The sequence below is a fragment of the Hydra vulgaris genome, chromosome 12 (genome assembly GCF_038396675.1).
Source record: "Hydra vulgaris chromosome 12, alternate assembly HydraT2T_AEP".
Classification (NCBI taxonomy): domain Eukaryota; kingdom Metazoa; phylum Cnidaria; class Hydrozoa; order Anthoathecata; family Hydridae; genus Hydra; species Hydra vulgaris.
In genome coordinates this window covers 3,412,501-3,431,542 of record NC_088931.1, presented here as the reverse complement: position 1 = coordinate 3,431,542, position 19,042 = coordinate 3,412,501, and the positions used below count along the sequence as shown (strand labels likewise).

The window sequence follows — 19,042 nt, the reverse complement described above, 5'->3', positions numbered from 1 at the left end:
AGAGCTGTACCCTTATAAGGAGATAATAGAATGAGTTGTCTAGTCATAAAAACAGTGACACAAGCAAACCCATGCATTGAGTCAAGGAGATCCAGCATTCAACATCCTAAACTGGAAACAATGTATTAAAAATACATCTGCGCCAGCCTAATAGATGAAGAAGGGGTGCGAGACTGGTCAACAGATAGAATCTGTTTACCCCTTAAGTCTTTGCCAAGGAGGCCTTCTACAAGACAGTAGCTGGGTGCATTTAACATCTGCCCAAGATGAGTATTTTTATCGAGACACCATCTCTAGCCTTTACTCAACCAAGAGCCCCAAGGCAGGGGGTGTTTTAAATCGGAATTGGCATCTCCTAGCCTTTGCCTAAAAAGGCGTATCCGACAAGGCAGCAAGACATGAAGCAGATTGTACTGGGCTACATGTTACCAGTAGCAGGATAACCTGATCTGACAACTGTGACATAAGAATAAGACTGTGACATAATAATAAGACTTAAGAATAAGCACATATAATAAGACTTAAGAATGTGACATAAGAATAAGACTGTGACATAATAATAAGAATAAGACTGTGACAAGAATAAAACTGTGACATAAGTGACGTAAGAATAAATTTTACTAGATAGCACAAGAGATGTTAGCTCTTTAGAGCAGTGCCCATTATAGTATTTGTAGAAAAGAGATAGAGAAGCGACAACAGGATGTGATAATGGTTGGAGGTTGGCTACAACAGCAGGTCTGTCAATGTTTACAATGCATTTTTGCACCTTGTTTAAATGAAAAGTCACCATTAGAAGATCTGCCCCAGATATGGCAACATTATTCTATACAAGGATGGATTTGAGATATATAGAGATAAAGAATTGAATCAAGAGTGAGAAATTGTTGAGCATGATAAAGAGATGCAACCTTAACAGATGCTAATTTTGCAGTGGATTTGATATATGGTTCCCAAGAAAGATCAGAAGAGTCAACCCTAGAAGATAAAGGGTAGATGACTTATTGAGTACATTACCGTTCATAAATATAAGAATATATAGATTATTGCGGTAATAATTGGCTGAAAAAAATTGAGTTTTATCTGAATTAAAGTTTACCAGCCACTGTGAGCCCCATGTTGTAGCAGTAGTGAGATCCTTTTCAAACTTAAATGCCTCTCTAAGCAATCAGAGAGTGTTGGCTTCTTATCAAGACACGAATTAACTATAGTATCATCAACAAACAATGCCACCTAATTATCGAGAATATTCGGAAGATCATTAATGTAAATTAAAAAGAATATAGAGCCAAGAATAGAACCTCAAGGAACCTGTGAAGTTAAAGGATACAAATAAGAGTGTTGTCCATCAAGGGCAACTTTTATACTGCGATTGGAAAGGAAAGATTTAATAATCTTAAAGATGTTACCTGATACACTGTAAGAAGAAAACTTATTGATAAGAACAGTATGCTAAACTTTATTAAAAGCTTTAGAAATGTCAAAAGCGATAGCCTTAACCTTTTCAACTCTATCTAATGCATGATAAAATCTATCGGTTATTACAGTTAGCAAATCAGCTGTAGAATGAGAAGATGGAAATCCATATTGATGATCAGAAAGCAAGTTATTAGATTCAAGATGAGAGATAAAGTGTTTGTTAATCAAAGACTTGTAAACCTTGGTTATAATAGGAAGAAGACTAATGGGACAGTAATTAAAAAAGTCACATCACTCTCCAGAATTTCTAAAAATAGAGATAACAGATGCCGCTTTCCAGCAAGTCGGAAAACAAGTCTAAATTTGTATATAGCTATATTTTTTCAGATAATAGATCAAGTTATATGGTTAATATTGATTTAGTTACTAATAACCCATTTAACGGGTTGCTTACTGCTAACAAAAACAAATAGTTTAAAGATTTTATAAAAAAAAAAATTTAAATTCTTTTTTATAAAAGCAATTATCACAAAAATTACAATTAGCAATTATCACAAAAATTGTGATAATTGCTACATTACCAATTGGATTTTGCTTTGGCTAAGGTCTTCTTATATTTGTTTGGAGTACTTTAAAAACTTTCAGTATTCTGATAGATAATTGCAAGTAGGATTAGACAAGCTTTTTATAGGTTCTGATAAACAACTAATCTCATCTTCTAAACATGATTTAATATAACTTGAACTACAAAGGCATTAAATTACTTGAATTACAATCTATTATAGTAAATAAACCAGCTTTAGGCATATAGAGTTGATGTTACTGAATAATGTGAAACTGTTTTAGATTTTTTATGGAACAATTTTAAGTTTGTCTCCAAATATGCTATGCATATTTTAAATGAGAAACTAAACATGACCTGATAAATGCTAGTCAGTATTTCTAAGTAATGACAAAATGCATTACTTTGGCCATCAAACTTTTTGGGTTTTTTAACACTAGACAAAATTTATTAGCTTAGTTAAGCACTGATGAAACAGCTTTATTGGTTTTATTTTAAACTTTGTCAACAATAATTTAAACAGTAGTTAATAAGTTCAAGTTTTGAACCATCTTTGTGAATTGGGATAATATTAAAAATTTTGAAGATTCCTTTTATAAATGAGTTTTTTATAATTTTGATATAATTATTAAATTAAATAATGGGATTAGATACAATTTTATTAGATAACTTTAAAAAATTAAATTGGCTATACTTTTAAACAAGCGTAAACTTTTTTTTCAATTATTATTTAATTTATTTTTTCAATTGCTTACTGGTGAAAGAAAAAAATTTGGGGTTTTAAGAACGTCATCAAATGTTTAGAAAATTTGTTATCTGTAACTAAAATATTGACTATATTTGCTTATGTTTATCTTTCTAGGTTTTTTATGTTAGACATACTATAGGTTACTTTGGGCATAAAAGTTTAAAAAGAACTTTACTTATTTATAGATAAAGCATGATATACTAAGCAATAAGCTATGCAGCCATCACTATCCTGATAAATAACCCAAATTTACAACTTAGGGCCCTATATGTGGCTGAAAAGTTGAAAAAGTTGATTTAGAAACATTATCAAGCAAGAAAGGAAATAATTATAAGAAAAGACTTTTGCAATTAAAACTTGAATGAGTTCAATGCTTTTAAAATTGTCTTTGAGATATACAATTTAAATTTAAATGAACAAATTTTTATTACTGTTTGTTAAAAGAGATTTAATTTAAGTTTTAAATAAGAGTGTTTCTATTATTTTCACTTTGATTAAGTCATAGTTAAGATTTTAAGTCAAAAATGCAACAATAAAAATATTGTGTATTAGAAAGTTTTTAAAAACCACAAAAGCTCTTAATAAACCACAAAAGCTCTCTATTGTTGATGTTTTTTTATAGTTTTTTGAAGATGTTTTTTAAGGAAATTCTTACAATGGTCATTAAAACTTATCAAGTTTATTTAAAATAATTGTCTAAAAATTTTTAAAAAATGTTCAATTATGAACCTTTTTACTTTAATAAGTCCCACAAAAACGTAATAATCAATAAACATTTTTTTGCTTTTTTTATATTGTTGCATAACTACATTATACTTATCAAAGAATATTTTATTTTAAATGCGCTAGATGCTTTTTACTACTTTAGTTTATGTAACTCAACCAAAAAAACATTAAATTTTACTGTTTAAAAAAAAAATTGTACCTTTCCCACAAGCTATATTTTGCCTGTGTAAACTGAGTTATACAGGTGTGGAGGCAGGCGCAGCCATATAACTAGCCATTTGTGCAGAAGCCTCTCTCTTTATCTCTCTCTCTTTATATATATATATATATATATATATATATATATATATATATATATATATTTATGTATATATATATATATATATATATATATTTATGTATATATATATATATTTATGCATATATATTTATGTATATATATTTAGATATATATACATTTATATATATATATATATATATATATATATATATGTATATATTTATACATACATATATATATATATATATATACGTTTATATATATATATATGTTTATATATATATATATATGTTTATATATATATATATATATATATATATATATATATATATATATATATATATATATATATATATATATATATATATATATATATATATAAGTTTGTATATATACAAAGACAGGTATAACATTCGGCAATGCTAATTTTGTTAAAAATGTCTTATTAATATTGTTTGTATTGATGGTGGCTCCATAGCTTTATATTCATTGTTATAACTTTTTTTGCAATTGTTATGTTTTCTTTTATAATTACAGTCTTAGTTATAAATTATAATTTTGTTTACCATTATTTTTATCATTTGCTCTAATTTTTATTTAAGTTATCATATTATAGTTATTATTTGTAATGTTTTCTATTCATATTACTATTATTATTATTATTATTATTATTAAAATTATCATTGTTTAAAAGTGCTTTATTATCATTATTTTTTTCTCTAATTGTTCTATGTTAGTTCTCTTTGTTTATCTTCTTTTTATTTTTTTATATTTTTAAATTCTCTCTAGTTCAATAAATTCTTTTTTTAAAGTGTCAAAAAAAAATTGAGTATTTCTTGACTTGTTTTACTAAAAAGAATTGACTAACATTGACTTGTCTTTAACTATACAAGTAAAACCTAACCTTACTTATGTAAGTTTATAATCTATTAGTTTAAGTTTCCATATTTCATTGTGAAATAAATGGACAAAAAATAAAAAAAAATCTTTTAAGTGCCTAATAAACGTTTTCTTCATGTTTTTTTTTTTTTTTTTTTTTAAATATCTTCGCTTCCAACAAGGCTGCAAGCAGCCACTAATTAAAGTTGGAAGTTACTGGAAGAGAAAAGATCAAGATTGTAGAGCAATAAAACAATTGATGGACGACATAAAGGATTGCAAATTATATAAATCAGGAAAGCAAGATGAAGGAAGCGAATTTCAAAGAGCTGATGTTCGAAGAAATAAACTAGACAAAAAAGCATTTGTGGAGCACTTAGGAACAGTCCCAGAAAAAGGATGAGACTTAATTGAATGACGAGTACACAAGAATGAATTTTAGTAGATGGCACAAGAGACGCTAGCTCTTTAGAGCAGTGCCCATTATAGTATTATTAAAAAAGAGAAAGAGAAGCAACACTACGACGATTTGATAATGGTTGGAGGTAGGCTGCAAGATCAGGTCCAACTATGTTTACAATGCGTTTTTGCACCGTGTCTGAAAGAGAAAGGGCATCATTAGAAGATCCAACCCAGATATGATTTATAGAGATAGAGAAAAGAATCTGAAGTAATAAAGTGTCGAGCTCGATAAAGAGATGCAATCTTAGCAGATGCTAATTTTGCAACTGATTAGATATATGGTTTTTAAGAAAGATTGGAAGTAAGAGTTAGTCCTAGAAAATGAAGAGTAGATGACTCATCGAGTACATCACCGTTCATAAGTATAGGGAGATCTAAATTATTGTGATAATGATTGGCTGAAAAAAATTTAGTTTTATCTGTACTGAAGTTCACCAGCCACTGTGAGCCCCATGCTGTAGCAGAAGTGAGATCCTTTTCAAGCTCAAATGCCACCTCCAAGCAATCAGAGGGTGTTGGTTTCTTATCATGACAAGAATAAATGGTAGTATCATCTGCAAACAATGCCACCTTGAATGTGAGAATATCTGGAAGATCGTTAATGTAAATTAAAAAGAGTTGGGCCAAGGATAGAACCCTGAAGTTACAGAATAAGAAGGAGAGTGCTGTCCATCGAGGACAACTTTTATACTACGATTGGAAAGGAAGGATTCAATGATCTTAAAGATGTTGCCGGATACAACATTAGAAGAAAGCTTATGGAGAAGACCAGCATGCCAAAATTTATCAGCATGCCAAACTTTATCAAAAACTTTTGAAATGTCAAGAGCGATGGCCTTAACCTCTCCACTTTTATCTAATGCACAATAGAAACTATCAGTTATTACTATTAGCAAATCAGCTGTAGAACAAGAACATCGAAATCCATATTAATGGTCAGAAAGTAAGTAATTAGATTCAACATGAGAAATTAAGTGTTTGTTAATTAAAGATTCAAAAACCTTGCTTATGATAGGAAAATGACTAATGGGACGGTAGGGAGGAATCAGATTGCTTTCCAGAGTTTTTTAAGATAGAGATAACAGATGCCGCTTTCTAGCAGGCTGGAAAACAAGACTCTGATTAGCACTTGTTGAATAGTTTTGAGAGTATAGACGACAGCTCCGGAGAACACTTCTGCAAGACAATAACAGGTATGTTGTCCAAGCCACAAGCTGTGGAAGAGTGTAAGCAGGAAATCACATTAGATGCAGAAGCTGGAGTGGTATGAATGTCAAGCAATGGATCAACCTGTTTGTTGGCAGTATCAGGTAGAAAGCAACTAGTGGAATCAAGAGATGATATTGATGAGAAGTTTTTAGCAAACAATTCAGCTTTGTCTTTAGGTGAGGTGACAAAATCTGAACCATATAAGAGAGGTGGAATTATAGATTTGCCCTTATTATTGATACTAATGAAGATTCTCCAGAAGTCATGAGAGCCTGTTTTTTGAGATGAGATACGAGAAGTCATGAGAGCCTATTTTTTGAGATGAGATACGAGATTTCATGACCTGAGAATAGCGGGTTTTTGTAACCCGCTATTCTCAGGCCATTAATAAACAGACGTCTGTTTTTTGGAGAATTGTTTTGCTGATAAATATGGAAGCAATGGTTTCCATTGGCAAATGCCGCAGCATAGTGTGAGGATAACCATGGAGGAGAGTGAGGCTTGACGTGGAATCGTCGAGAGGGAACAAAAGATTTCATGCCAGCATGAATCCACGTAGTTATGTAAGAAGCACATTTGTCGACAGGAAGACAAAAGATTTCTACCCAAGGGCTATCACAAAGAAAATCACGGAAAGAATCCCAGTCAGCTTTACTGTTCGATAGTAGAGGTTCGATAATAGGGGGATTCAGGTGATGAAGAAGAATGAGATATTAGTTTTAAAGAGATCAAACTGTGATCCGAATGAACACAGTCAGATCAGAACACAGTCAGAACAGAGGGAACAAACTGTGATCAGTAATGAACACAGTCAGAAATGAGAAATAATCATTAGGTTTATTAATGCAAGTATAAAGTCTATAAATTCATGTATCAAATAGTCAACTTTTCAGGAGAAAGTAAATTGTTTTAATATTAGATTTATAATTAGCTAGTTTTTGTTTAAATAAAAATTGTATTAAAAATTAAATAAAATTTATATATAATCATCATTTAAGATTAGAAAAATTTACCTTTCTTCTTACAAATATATGATGATGTAAAGCTGCAAGGCAAATCAACCCAACCATTGAACTGAATCTCAACACAAATCTCCATATCTGTAAAATTGTTAGTATCTAAATTTTTCCAACTAAAAAATGTTGTAGGTGTACCATCAGACCATATGAAGATCCTCTGAGTATTATGTTTGATATCATTGAGACCTTTTAAATCAATAATTAGTTATTAATTGTATATACATACATACCTATTGATTGTAAATCAGTACAACAAGTTTGTAAAGAACTAATTTATATATATATATATATAAATATACAAATGTATATATATATAAATATATATATATATATATATATATATATATATAAATAAATATATATATATATAAATATATATATAAATATATAGATAAATATATATATAAATATATATATAAATATATATATATATATATATATATATATATATATATATATATATAAATAAATATATATATATATATATATATATATAAATATATATATAAATATATATATAAATATATATATATATATATATATATATAAAGCTAGATTTCTGTGGAATGACCTAGAACACTCTAGATATGTGTAGAATGATATATGCAACCCTCGGAATTAGGGTTGACATTCGGCAATGCCGACCTAACTGCCAACCTAAATGTGTTTGAGGTCAGCAAAAAATTGCTGACCTCATTTCGACGGCAAATTATTGCCGACCTCAATTTTCCTAATTCCGAGGGTTGTTTTTGTAGAATCTAGATGTGTAGAATATATAAGCAATTTCTGCACTAGATTTTGTTATTGTTGTTGAATGACTACTTAATAAGGATAAAAAATTGATATAGAGACAGAGACAGAGATCTTTTTAATTAGGACTGACGAATCAATTAAGTGGATATTATTTGGTGATTATTAAATACTGTTACTGGACTTGCACAACTGCTATACTGCAATATGCATTTTAGCTTTTGAACTAATATAACTTTAAAGACAATGTTGCTCGAGAAAGGTTTGAGCACTGTAGAGAAGAACAAGTGGATTTGGGTCAAAAATCTGGTAAAATTTCAGCAGTTGCATAAAAGTAAGGACGCTGTGCATTTACAAGAATTTTCACTCCAAGAAAAATGCAGAATACCACTCAAAAGGCAAGTAGTTTGACAAAACCTGTTTCTTGAAGCTGAAATCAAGGATTAAGGGAAAGAATAGTGAATATTTCTAAAGAAGATCGAAGTTCATAGAAGAATAAATTTGTTTTTAAGGAGCAAATTTACTTGAACTTGTGAGAAAAAAAAGTTATAAAAAAAGAAACAAAACAAAAACTACAAAGATAATAAAACTCTAACCACTATCTGCATTACAAAAGTAATAACACTAAAATAGTGTTATTACTTTTTTAATGCATTTATAACTTTTATAATTCATTCTTTGTTCAAACAACATAAGTAATTCCAAATTTTATTTGAAGTAGAAACGCATCTAGAAAAAATTTGTAAGTGGAGGTGTTTGTTAATATTTTATTTTATAATATGATGTGATGATATTTTATTTTATCTTTTTTTATCTTATTTTTTAATTTTACATTGTTAATAGTTATTAGTTTTGTTTTTTGTTTTTATTTAATTATATTTATTATTTGCGCCCAACACATCATCGTATATGGCATAATCGCTTAGGGCATCAACCTGATAACACGTCAGGTCATGGTTCATCTCCTGCTATAAGAATAAAATAAAATTTTAAGATTTTTTTATTCAGTTTTTTTTAGACCTTACGCATGGTTCATGATTTTTCCTTAAGAGTCTGAGTTTATCTTTTCTAATGCATGGATGTTGCTAATATTCAATTAGTGTCTTTATTTTGTTAAGACCATTTGCAGTACAAGATCAAGCTCTACATCAGTGATTCTTGGGCACAACAAGATTGAAATTTATAATGAAAACTATACAATGTTTGCGTTTAAGGAGAAAGGCTTTATTGGAAGCCCTAAAAAAAAAAAAAAAATATTGGAGGAGTGCAACAGAAAAAATAATTATGTGTAATTTGTTTTTGTATTTGCATAAATTAAATTATTAATATGGTAATATTCTTGGTGCTGATTTAAATACTTGCAATGACTCACCAATCCAAAATGAAGTATTGACAAATCTATTATTAATATTATTAATGACAAATGAATTTTCCACTTCATTTGCTATGCTTAGCAAATTTGCTCCAATATTCCTACATGATGATAACGAGTCCTTCCAATTTAGTTTTGAATTTGTCTGAAAAAGGTAGCAATAACTTCCATTTTTTAACCAACCATCAGGACATGTAATAATATCTGAAAAAATAATTAATATTTAAAAATCCTATATTTTACTACTTTACTTATTTTATCTTTTTAAATAACTCAAAAAAAGATTCTAGTTAACTAAGAAGTATTATTTAATTATGATGAATAAATTTATCAACTAAAATATTTTACATATATTATAATAAATATATTAAAATACATTTTTAATCAAACAAAAAATAACAACAAAGAATTAAATAATAGTCTAACATTGTGAAACAACGTTCATTAAATTTAATTAATTTAATTAAATTTAATTAATTTAATTAAATTCGATTAATTCAATTAAATTAATTAAATTTAAATAATTTAATTAAATTAATTAAATTTAATTAAATTAATTAAATTTAATTAAATTAATTAAATTTAATTAAATTAATTAAATTTAATTAAATTAATTAAATTTAATTAAATTAATTAAATTTAATTAAATTAATAAGTAATTAAATTAATTAAATTTAATTAAATTAATTAAATTTAATTAAATTAATTAAATTTAATTAAATTAATTAAATTTAATTAAATTAATTAAATTTAATTAAATTAATTAAATTTAATTAAACTATTTAAATTTAATTAAATTAATTAAATTTAATTAAATTATTTAGATTAATTAAATTTAATTAATTAATTAATAAAGTTAATAAAATTTAATTAAATTTAATTAACATAGTATCACAATGTTAGACTACTATTCAATTCTTTGTTGATATATTATGATTGATTAAAAATGTATATTAATATATTTATTATAATATATGTAAAATATTTTAGTTAATAAATATTTTATTTAAATTAATTAAATTTAATTAAACTAATTAAATTTATAAGTTTAATTAAAAATTTATTAGTATAATTAAATTTAATTAAATTAATGTATTAATTAAATTAATTAATTAAAATAAATTAATTAAATTTATTTAAATTAATTAAATTTAATTAAATTAATTAAATTTAATTAAATTAATCAAATTTAATTAAATTAATTAGATTTAATTAAATTAATTAAATTTAAATAAAATAATTAAATTTAATTAAATTAACTAAATTTAATTAAATTAACTAAATTTAATTAAATTAATTTTAATTAAATTTAATTAGTTCAATTAAATTAATTTAATTCAATTAATTTAATTAAATTTAAATAATTTAATTAATTTTAATTAAATTATGAATGTCAAAAATCTTGCGATGCATTAAAACTGTTACAGATTAACTTACTTCAATAAAGTATAAAGAAGTAGATTATGATCAACTCAGAACTATAAAAACTACCAAATACTTTACAATTATTCTCAAGTTCTTATTTGTATTACCTTTTAACTTTGTTTCTATTGTTTTGCTAAAAACAAATGAAAAACTAAACTCTTAAACATGAATACATAAATAAAAAAATAAATTTGAAAGCATTGTATTGTTATTTTAAGAGATTCCTGCTACAGTCTCGTAGAAGGCCACCTAGGCAAAGACTTAAGGGGTAAACAGAGTCTATCTATTGACCAACTTCTTTATCTATGAGGCTGGCATAGATGTATTTATAATAAAATGTTTCCAGTTTAGGGTGTTGAATGCTAGATCTTCTTGATTGAATGCATGGGTTTGATTGTGTCTCTGTTTTTAGGACTATGCAACTCATTCTATTATCTCCTAATGAGGGTACAGCTATAAAGTCTAGCTGGAAGACAGGTTTCATTACTTTGTGGTAGCTCTCAGAGAGGCAGAATCAGAGTACTAACAGTGTCATGTTGAACATGGATGGCGTCCCTTTTTTCACTTTTGGTATCAATTGTTGAAGCCACATTTGAAACACTATATTACAGCTTAGGGTTAATTAATAAAATGAAGCAATTGCTTGGACTTGAGCAGTGTACTGCAGGGCTTCTTGAACTTTTTTTCACTCATGGCTCAATTTATGATTGTGAGTTTCCTGGCAACCCCATATAAATATGAAAAAAAGATAAGTAAATATTTTTTGATGATTTATTTATTTAGTAACAATATACATATAGGATATATGTGTATTTATGTCATATAGATATGAAATATATAGTTTTAGAATTCATTTAGAAACATGCAAAAATCTAAAATTAAAAATTGCACAAAAAGTTGTAAAACTGTATTTTTTGCAATTGCATTTTAAATCATATTATTACCTATTTTTTATCTAAATTGCATTTTTTTCCATAACACAAACAAAAGAGAACTCTGCCCTTCTCAGTTTGCTCGTATGTGAAAAGTTGTGGAGTGGTAAGTGTTAAATTAAAATTTTAAAAAAAAAATTTAATGAAATTGATGTTCCTGTTTTTTATTGCATAACAATTTAAATCTTAGTGGAATACTTGACACTGCTGGATATTAGACCTCTTCAACATTTTTTAGTGATGAACGATATTAAAATTTAATGTGTTAAAGCTTAGAAAGTAATTTCACATAAATAAGTGATGTTGAATGAAAAAAGAACATTTAACGCCATGTCAGCAACTGTGGGAAAATCCGGTCTAGTTCTGTTCCAGAATTCAACCAAGGGCTTGTTTGGTAAATATAGTTTTGAGTTTGAGTTACTCGAAAGCTCAGCAAATTCCTCTTAAGCTTTAAGTGGCAAGTGATCAAAACAATCCATAACTGGATTTTGAATCCAAACTATCTTTTTGAATTCAGTATTTAATACAAAATATATATGGAACTGTGTTTCTAGCACTTTTAAGTGATCAACTATAATTTAGGTGATAATTTTTTTGCTAGAAGAGCTTCTCAGTGAATAAGGCAGTGAGTAAAAGTTATATGATCATAATAAGCAGCTTAAAAATATGATTTAAAAACAATATTTTTGCCTGTCATCACTCTTGCACCATCTGTGCATATTCCACAGCAATTTTTTCATTCCAATCCTTCAGTTTTCAAAAAATAGCTGACTTTATAATATGTCTTTCCTAGTGGTATGATTTTTTATAGGATGACAAAATAACAATTCTTCCTCCATATTTTTTTTATAAATGTACCTGACATGTACTAACAACTGAGTTAATTTAGTAATATCCGTTGTTTTGTCGAACTGAATTGAAAATTTTTGATTTTCTTTAATTCTTGTAATAAGTTGCACTAATTGCTCCTATCAGAAATTTTATTCGCAACAGTGTCATTCGACAAAAGAATTTTTCAAATATCATTGCCATATTTACTTCCATGTAGCATTTCTACCATTTTAATAGCAGCAGGTAATACAAGACCTTCTCCAATGGTGAAAGGCTTTTGATTTTCAGCAATACATTATGAAACTTCATATGATGCTAGTAAATATTTTTCATCAACAGTTATAAATTTTCCAAAAGACTTTTTTTTTTTATTTAAAGATTTATAGTCTTTCAATATATTCTTTTGATTTATTGACATGCGAAACATGCTTTGATTCAAGATGTCTTTTAAATTTTGATGGCTTCATACTCTCAATAATAAATTGCAGATCATTCAAAGTGGTTGTTCATTGCCATTACAATTTTGAAATGTAAAGCCAAGTTGAAGAAAAGACTCATATTTTCTTTTTGCACATTAAATGCCTGTTTTTCTATACTTTGTCCTGCATGAGGAGCGTTTGTAGCATTATCATCTGCGTCATTACCATTCTTGTTTAAGTTCAGCCATTTATCCATGACTTTTATCCAACTTAAAATCCAAAAAATATATAAAAATAACATATTGCATATAATATTTGAATAGTTAATTACTGAATAAATAAAAGTAAAATAAAAACTTGTTACGGTTGAACACAGCGCAAAAACCAATAGCAAATAAGAACATATCAAGTTTAGTTTTAAATTTTATCACAATTTAGTTTGTTTTTTTATGTTGTAAATTAACTTTGTTTATAAACATAATTTTTGTTCATAAATAAAACTCAAGTCGTACAAAATTAACAAGTTTTTGATTGAGAAAAAAAGAATTTCATTGCTGAAAAAAAAAATTCCTTTTAAACAAAAACACACCTCTTTTCTTAAAACAAAAACAAAAAAAAATGATGTTCTATAATGATGTTTTATGGTTGCTTTTACACATTTAAATCTATGATAACGACTTTTGTAAAATCTTAACGTTTTTACATTACGCATTAGTTTGCAAATATATAAAAAGGGAATAATTCTAATAAAGTGAAAAATCATTTTCCATTTTTTGAATTCAAATTTTAATTTTTAAAATTATATCTCTCGTGACCCCAGAACTTTGTTAAGCCACCTCATTTGGGGTCAAGAACCATAGTTTAAGAAGGCCTGGTGTACTGAATACTATCTTTACTTTGAGTTGCGTTATTTAACAAACTCTAAACTTGATTGGAATCTCAACAATTTCAAACCAAGCCTCACTCTTTATGGTTTTCCTCTCATTGCGCTGCTGCAACTTATAAACGCATACATTACTTCCAAACCTATCAGTAAAACAATTCTTTATAAGACAGACGTCTGTTTACTATCACTAGAAACAATTGTAAAAGAGTTTTGCCAAAGGCCGCTATTTTTATTTTTTTCTCTCGCTTTTTTCATCTCATTTTTCATCTCAAAAATTAAGCTCTGAAGACATCTGGAGAATCTTTAACAATTTCTATGATTAAGTCAAACCTGTGTTCCACCTCTCTTGAATGACTTAGATTTTGTTACCTCACCTAAAGACAAAGCTGAATTGTTTGCTATGAAGTTTTCATCAATCTCATTTCTTGGTTCCACTAATTACATTCGACCTGATATAACCCACAAACAGGTTGATCTATTGCTTGACATTTGTACCACTTAAGCTTCTGCATCTAAAGCAACTTTCTGTTTTGAATCTTCTAGAGCTTGTGGTCAGACAATATACCTGCTATAGTCTTGCAGAAGTGTTTTCAGGAGCTTTATTTTATACTTTCAAAACTATTTAACAAGTGCTGATCAGAGTTTTGTTTTCCAGCTTGCTGAAAACCAGTGTTTGTTATCCCTATTTTCAAAAATTATGAAGAGTAATCTGACTCATCTAACTATCGTCCTATTAGCCTTCTTACTATCATAAGAAAGGTTTTTGAGTCTTAAATGACCAAAAACTTAATATCTCATCTTGAATCTAATAACTTTCTGATCATCAATATGGATTTCGATATACTCATTCTACAGCTGATTTACTTACAGTAATAACCACTAGGTTTTAAAGTGCATTAGATATATGTAGGGAGGGTAAGGTTAAAGCCTTTGATAAAATTTGGCACGCTGGTCTTCACCAAAAGCTCTCTTTTTGCAGTGTATCAGGTAACATCTTTAAGACTATTAAATCTTTTCTTACCAATTGTATATAAAAGTTGTCCTTGATAGATAGCACTCTTTCTCATTTCCCGTAACTTTAGTGGTCCTCCTTAGGTTTAATCCTTGACCCTATACCTTTTCTTAAACTAAAATTGATGATCTCCCAGAAATTTTACATAAATAAGGTGGAATTGATTGCTGATGAGACTACCATTTATTATTGTCTTGATAAAAAGCCAACACTCTCTGATTGCTTGAAGGAGGCATTTGAGCTTGAAAAGGATCTCACTTCTGCTAACTCTAACTCAGATAAAACTCAGTTTTTTTCAGCTAATTGTTATTGCAACAATCTAGATCTTACTATATTTATGAATGATGATGTACTCTATGAGTCATCTACCCTTCATCTTCTAGGATTAAATTTTACTTCCAATCTTCTCGAAAACCATATACAAAGTCAAATTGCAAAATTAGCATCTGCTAAGATCACATCTCTTTATTGTGCTCACCACTTTCTTACTCTAGATTCTATTCTTTATCTTTCTTAATCTCTAAGGAATACGGTTGCCATATCTGGGGCGGATCTTCAAATCATGCCCTTTCTTTTTTAGATAAGGTGCAAAGGCATTGTAAACATAGTTGGACCTGCTTAACCTTCAACCATAGTAACATAGTTTTATCTCTTTTTTGATAAATATTATGGGTGCTGCTCGCACTCATCAGAGTATAAGAGCACTCATTAAGACTATAAGAGCACTAATTAAGCGTATAAGAGATTGCGCCTAGTTTTATCTCTTTTTTGATAAATATTATGGCCTCTTGAGCCATCTACTAAAATTCATTCTCATTTTACTTGCAATTCAATTAAGTCTTATCCTTTTACTTGACTGTTCTTAAGTGCTCCAAAATTTCTTATTTGTCATGTTTATTTCCAGAACCATTATTTCTTTAGAATTCGCTCTCTCCATCTTGTTTTCCTGATTTATACAATTGAAATTCTTTCAAGTCGTCTGTTAAGCATTATCTTGCTTTATAAACTTTATTTTTTCTCTAGTAGCTTTTCCGATAAGACTAGCTTAGCTAGCCTTATTGGGAGAAAAGATGTTTAAAAAAAAAGTTTAAAAATTAGACATAAATAGCTCCTATAACATAATTAACTACATAAAACTCAATGAAATTTGCAAGTCAGTTGATTTAGATACATTAGTCTCAAACATAAAATCAGTTCATGAGAAAGCAATCAACAGCACCAAATCAACTTCAACAGAAATAATAACAATAGCAAGATTGCAGAGACAATAAAAACTGATACTTTGCGAAAATCAAATGAACATATTCAAGAGTTTTTTTATTGATTAAATGTCACACTTATCACACAACTATCATACAAATATCACTGCATTAAAGTCGCTATTGTCACATAATCGCATTGAAAAAAAAAAGTTTATAATATAAAAAGATATTTATAAAGGTATATTAAAACAATTAGGTGGTAGTGATGGTTTATTAAGTTCAATCTTTTTGTTTTCATTTGTCATGTTTTAAGTTAAAAAGAACTTGACTCATTCATAGGTATAGCATGGCATCCCAAGTGATGAGTTAAGCATTTGCCTAAGTCCTGCATATTAATCCTAAGTCATAGCTTAGGGCTTCTTAGTTGGTCTGGACAGAAACACAAACACTACTAATAGGGACATCATTAATGCACAACATTGTACTGCAAATACTGTGATATTTTACAGCTGTTCATTGAATTAGCCTCTCTGAAACCTACCATAAAATTTCTAGCCTTATAAACATTAAACTAAATTTCGTTAAATTTTAGCCTTATAAACATTAAACTTATTTGCATTAAATTACTTACACTAAAATTCGTTTTATCTTCAAGATAATGATACTATCTTCAGTATCTCGCACAATGCTGATATATATACATATATACATACATACATATATATATATTTATATATATATATATATATATATATATATATATATATATATATATATATATATATATATATTTATATATTTATATACATAAACAATTTTAAAATGTATTCTACAAATAGAGTGCTCAATGTTCTTAAAAGAACAGAGCAATTATAAATTAGTAGAAAATCACTTAACAAAATTTAACTCATTTAACACTGTGTTTCATCAATAAAGACTGATCAGAAATGAAAGATCAAGTTAATATAACTTCAATATATACCAAAAATCAAATTACAGGAAGTCGCAAATGTCTTAACTACTGTAAATTTTCACACATTTGTGGAATTCGCTGACACTATTATAAAAAGAATTCTTTGGAAATGATTGCTTATACTTTTTTAGAAAAATATTAATTAATACTTAATAAAATTTTTAATACTAAATAAAATTTAATACTTAATAAAAAAATAATTCTTAATAATAAATAATACTTAATAAAAATTATATAACTAATAACAAATAATAAAATATAACTAATAATAAATAATAAAATAATAATGAATAATAAAATATAACTAATAATAAATAATAAATATAACTAATAATAAATAATAAAAAAATAATACTTAATAATAAAATAATACTTAATAATTAAACTTTCAGAAAAATATTTTTTATACTTTTTTAGAAAAATATTTTTTAAAAAAAGGGGAACCTAATTTAACTATTATTTGAGCTCATTTATTTTTGTATTTTTTTCGTGCCTACATTTAGAAATTAATTCCGATTTTTTGTTTAATAAACACTCTTGGTTTGCATGTGTAATTATTTCAAGTTTTTCTTGTAGGCATAGTATACATTTTTTGGAAATATTGTTATATGCAGGCACTGTTTTAAGGATGGACCAATTCAGTATAAAATCATCAGTATTTTTATCTTTTAATTCCCATATATATTTTGAAAGCATGGTGTCTTTTGAATACTTTTTATTTTTGAAAGATTGCTTATGATTGGCAAAATGTTTTTTCCATTCACCCTTTGTTATGCCAATATACTGTCTATCAGGTACATTCTTATAGGAAACAACACATTTATATGCCACATTTTTTGATAAACAACTTCCACTCATTGGACAATTGTTTTTTTGTTTACAATTATTATTTTCTGTAGTTTTTTCATTTAGGATTTCTTTTTTGTTTAACAAAGCATTATTGTGACCTTTTATAATTCTTTCCATATTTTTTGTACAACTGTAGCTAACTTTAAAAATTTTATGTAACTTATTAGAGGGCGGGAATTGCTTATTGACCAATTTTAAAAACACTTTTCCTAGGTTAGTGGAAACATTTTTGCTATATGGGGGGTTGAACCAAATTACATTTCTAGTTCTATTTCGCATTTTTGAATTCTTTTTTTCAGGGTCAAATTTTAGTTCAAAAGTTTAAAACCACTTTTTTTAACGGCATCTTCAAATATTTGTTTAAAGGAATCGAATACATTTTCAATAGAGGAGTTTTGGTTTAGCCTGTTATTAATTGAAATCGGGATTTGTTATAGAATTTGGGGTGGATGATTTGAGTTAATATTAATATACAGTAATTCATCGTTTGGTTTTTTGAAAGGCTTATATGTATTTTCAGAGAGGTTAAATGTGACATCAAGAAAGTTCCAAATTTTTAAATTTATGTTTATTTCAATTTGAAAGCCAATATTTAAAAAAAATTTTATAATATCTTTTCTAATTTTATCGAGCTGTGGGCCAGATTTTTTACGCATTACTATTAAACCATCGTCGGGATAAAGGCCTAAATCATTTATATTGATTGTTTTACTTAATAAATCTAAAATGTATAGTCCAACATATTCACAAATCTCTGCTCCGTCATAACAGCCCATTGTTACATCAAAGCAGTCATGTGTGTTTTTCTTTTTTCATGTTTCCTTATTAAAATAAAGTAAGGTTTTTCTACAATGTTTTATTATACGGATTGTTTTTTTAGGAATAAGTGTGTCTTTTTGCAAGTTCGATTGTTTTATCTAAAATATCTGCAATTATTGAAGGGTAAAAATCATTAATATCAAATTGAATAAATGTATAGTCATTTTTATTTTCGATTATGGAGAACCAACTTATAACATCAGTGGTATTTTTCCATTGTTGTAAATTTAATTTATTTCTAACAATATTATTTATTATAAATGGTCAC

General features: G+C 27.2%; 1 protein-coding gene across 1 annotated transcript in view; it reads right to left on the bottom strand.

The window, feature by feature from the left end:
- Positions 1-19,042, bottom strand: part of LOC136087780 (uncharacterized) — a 143,454-nt gene that overhangs the window by 49,664 nt on the left and 74,748 nt on the right. Inside the window, exons 8-9 of the mRNA XM_065811257.1 lie at positions 9,427-9,630; positions 7,299-7,490 (exon numbers count right to left, since the gene is read on the bottom strand). Of these exons, the coding sequence (XP_065667329.1) occupies positions 7,299-7,490; positions 9,427-9,630 (396 nt within the window). The remainder of the gene's footprint in view (positions 1-7,298; positions 7,491-9,426; positions 9,631-19,042) is intronic.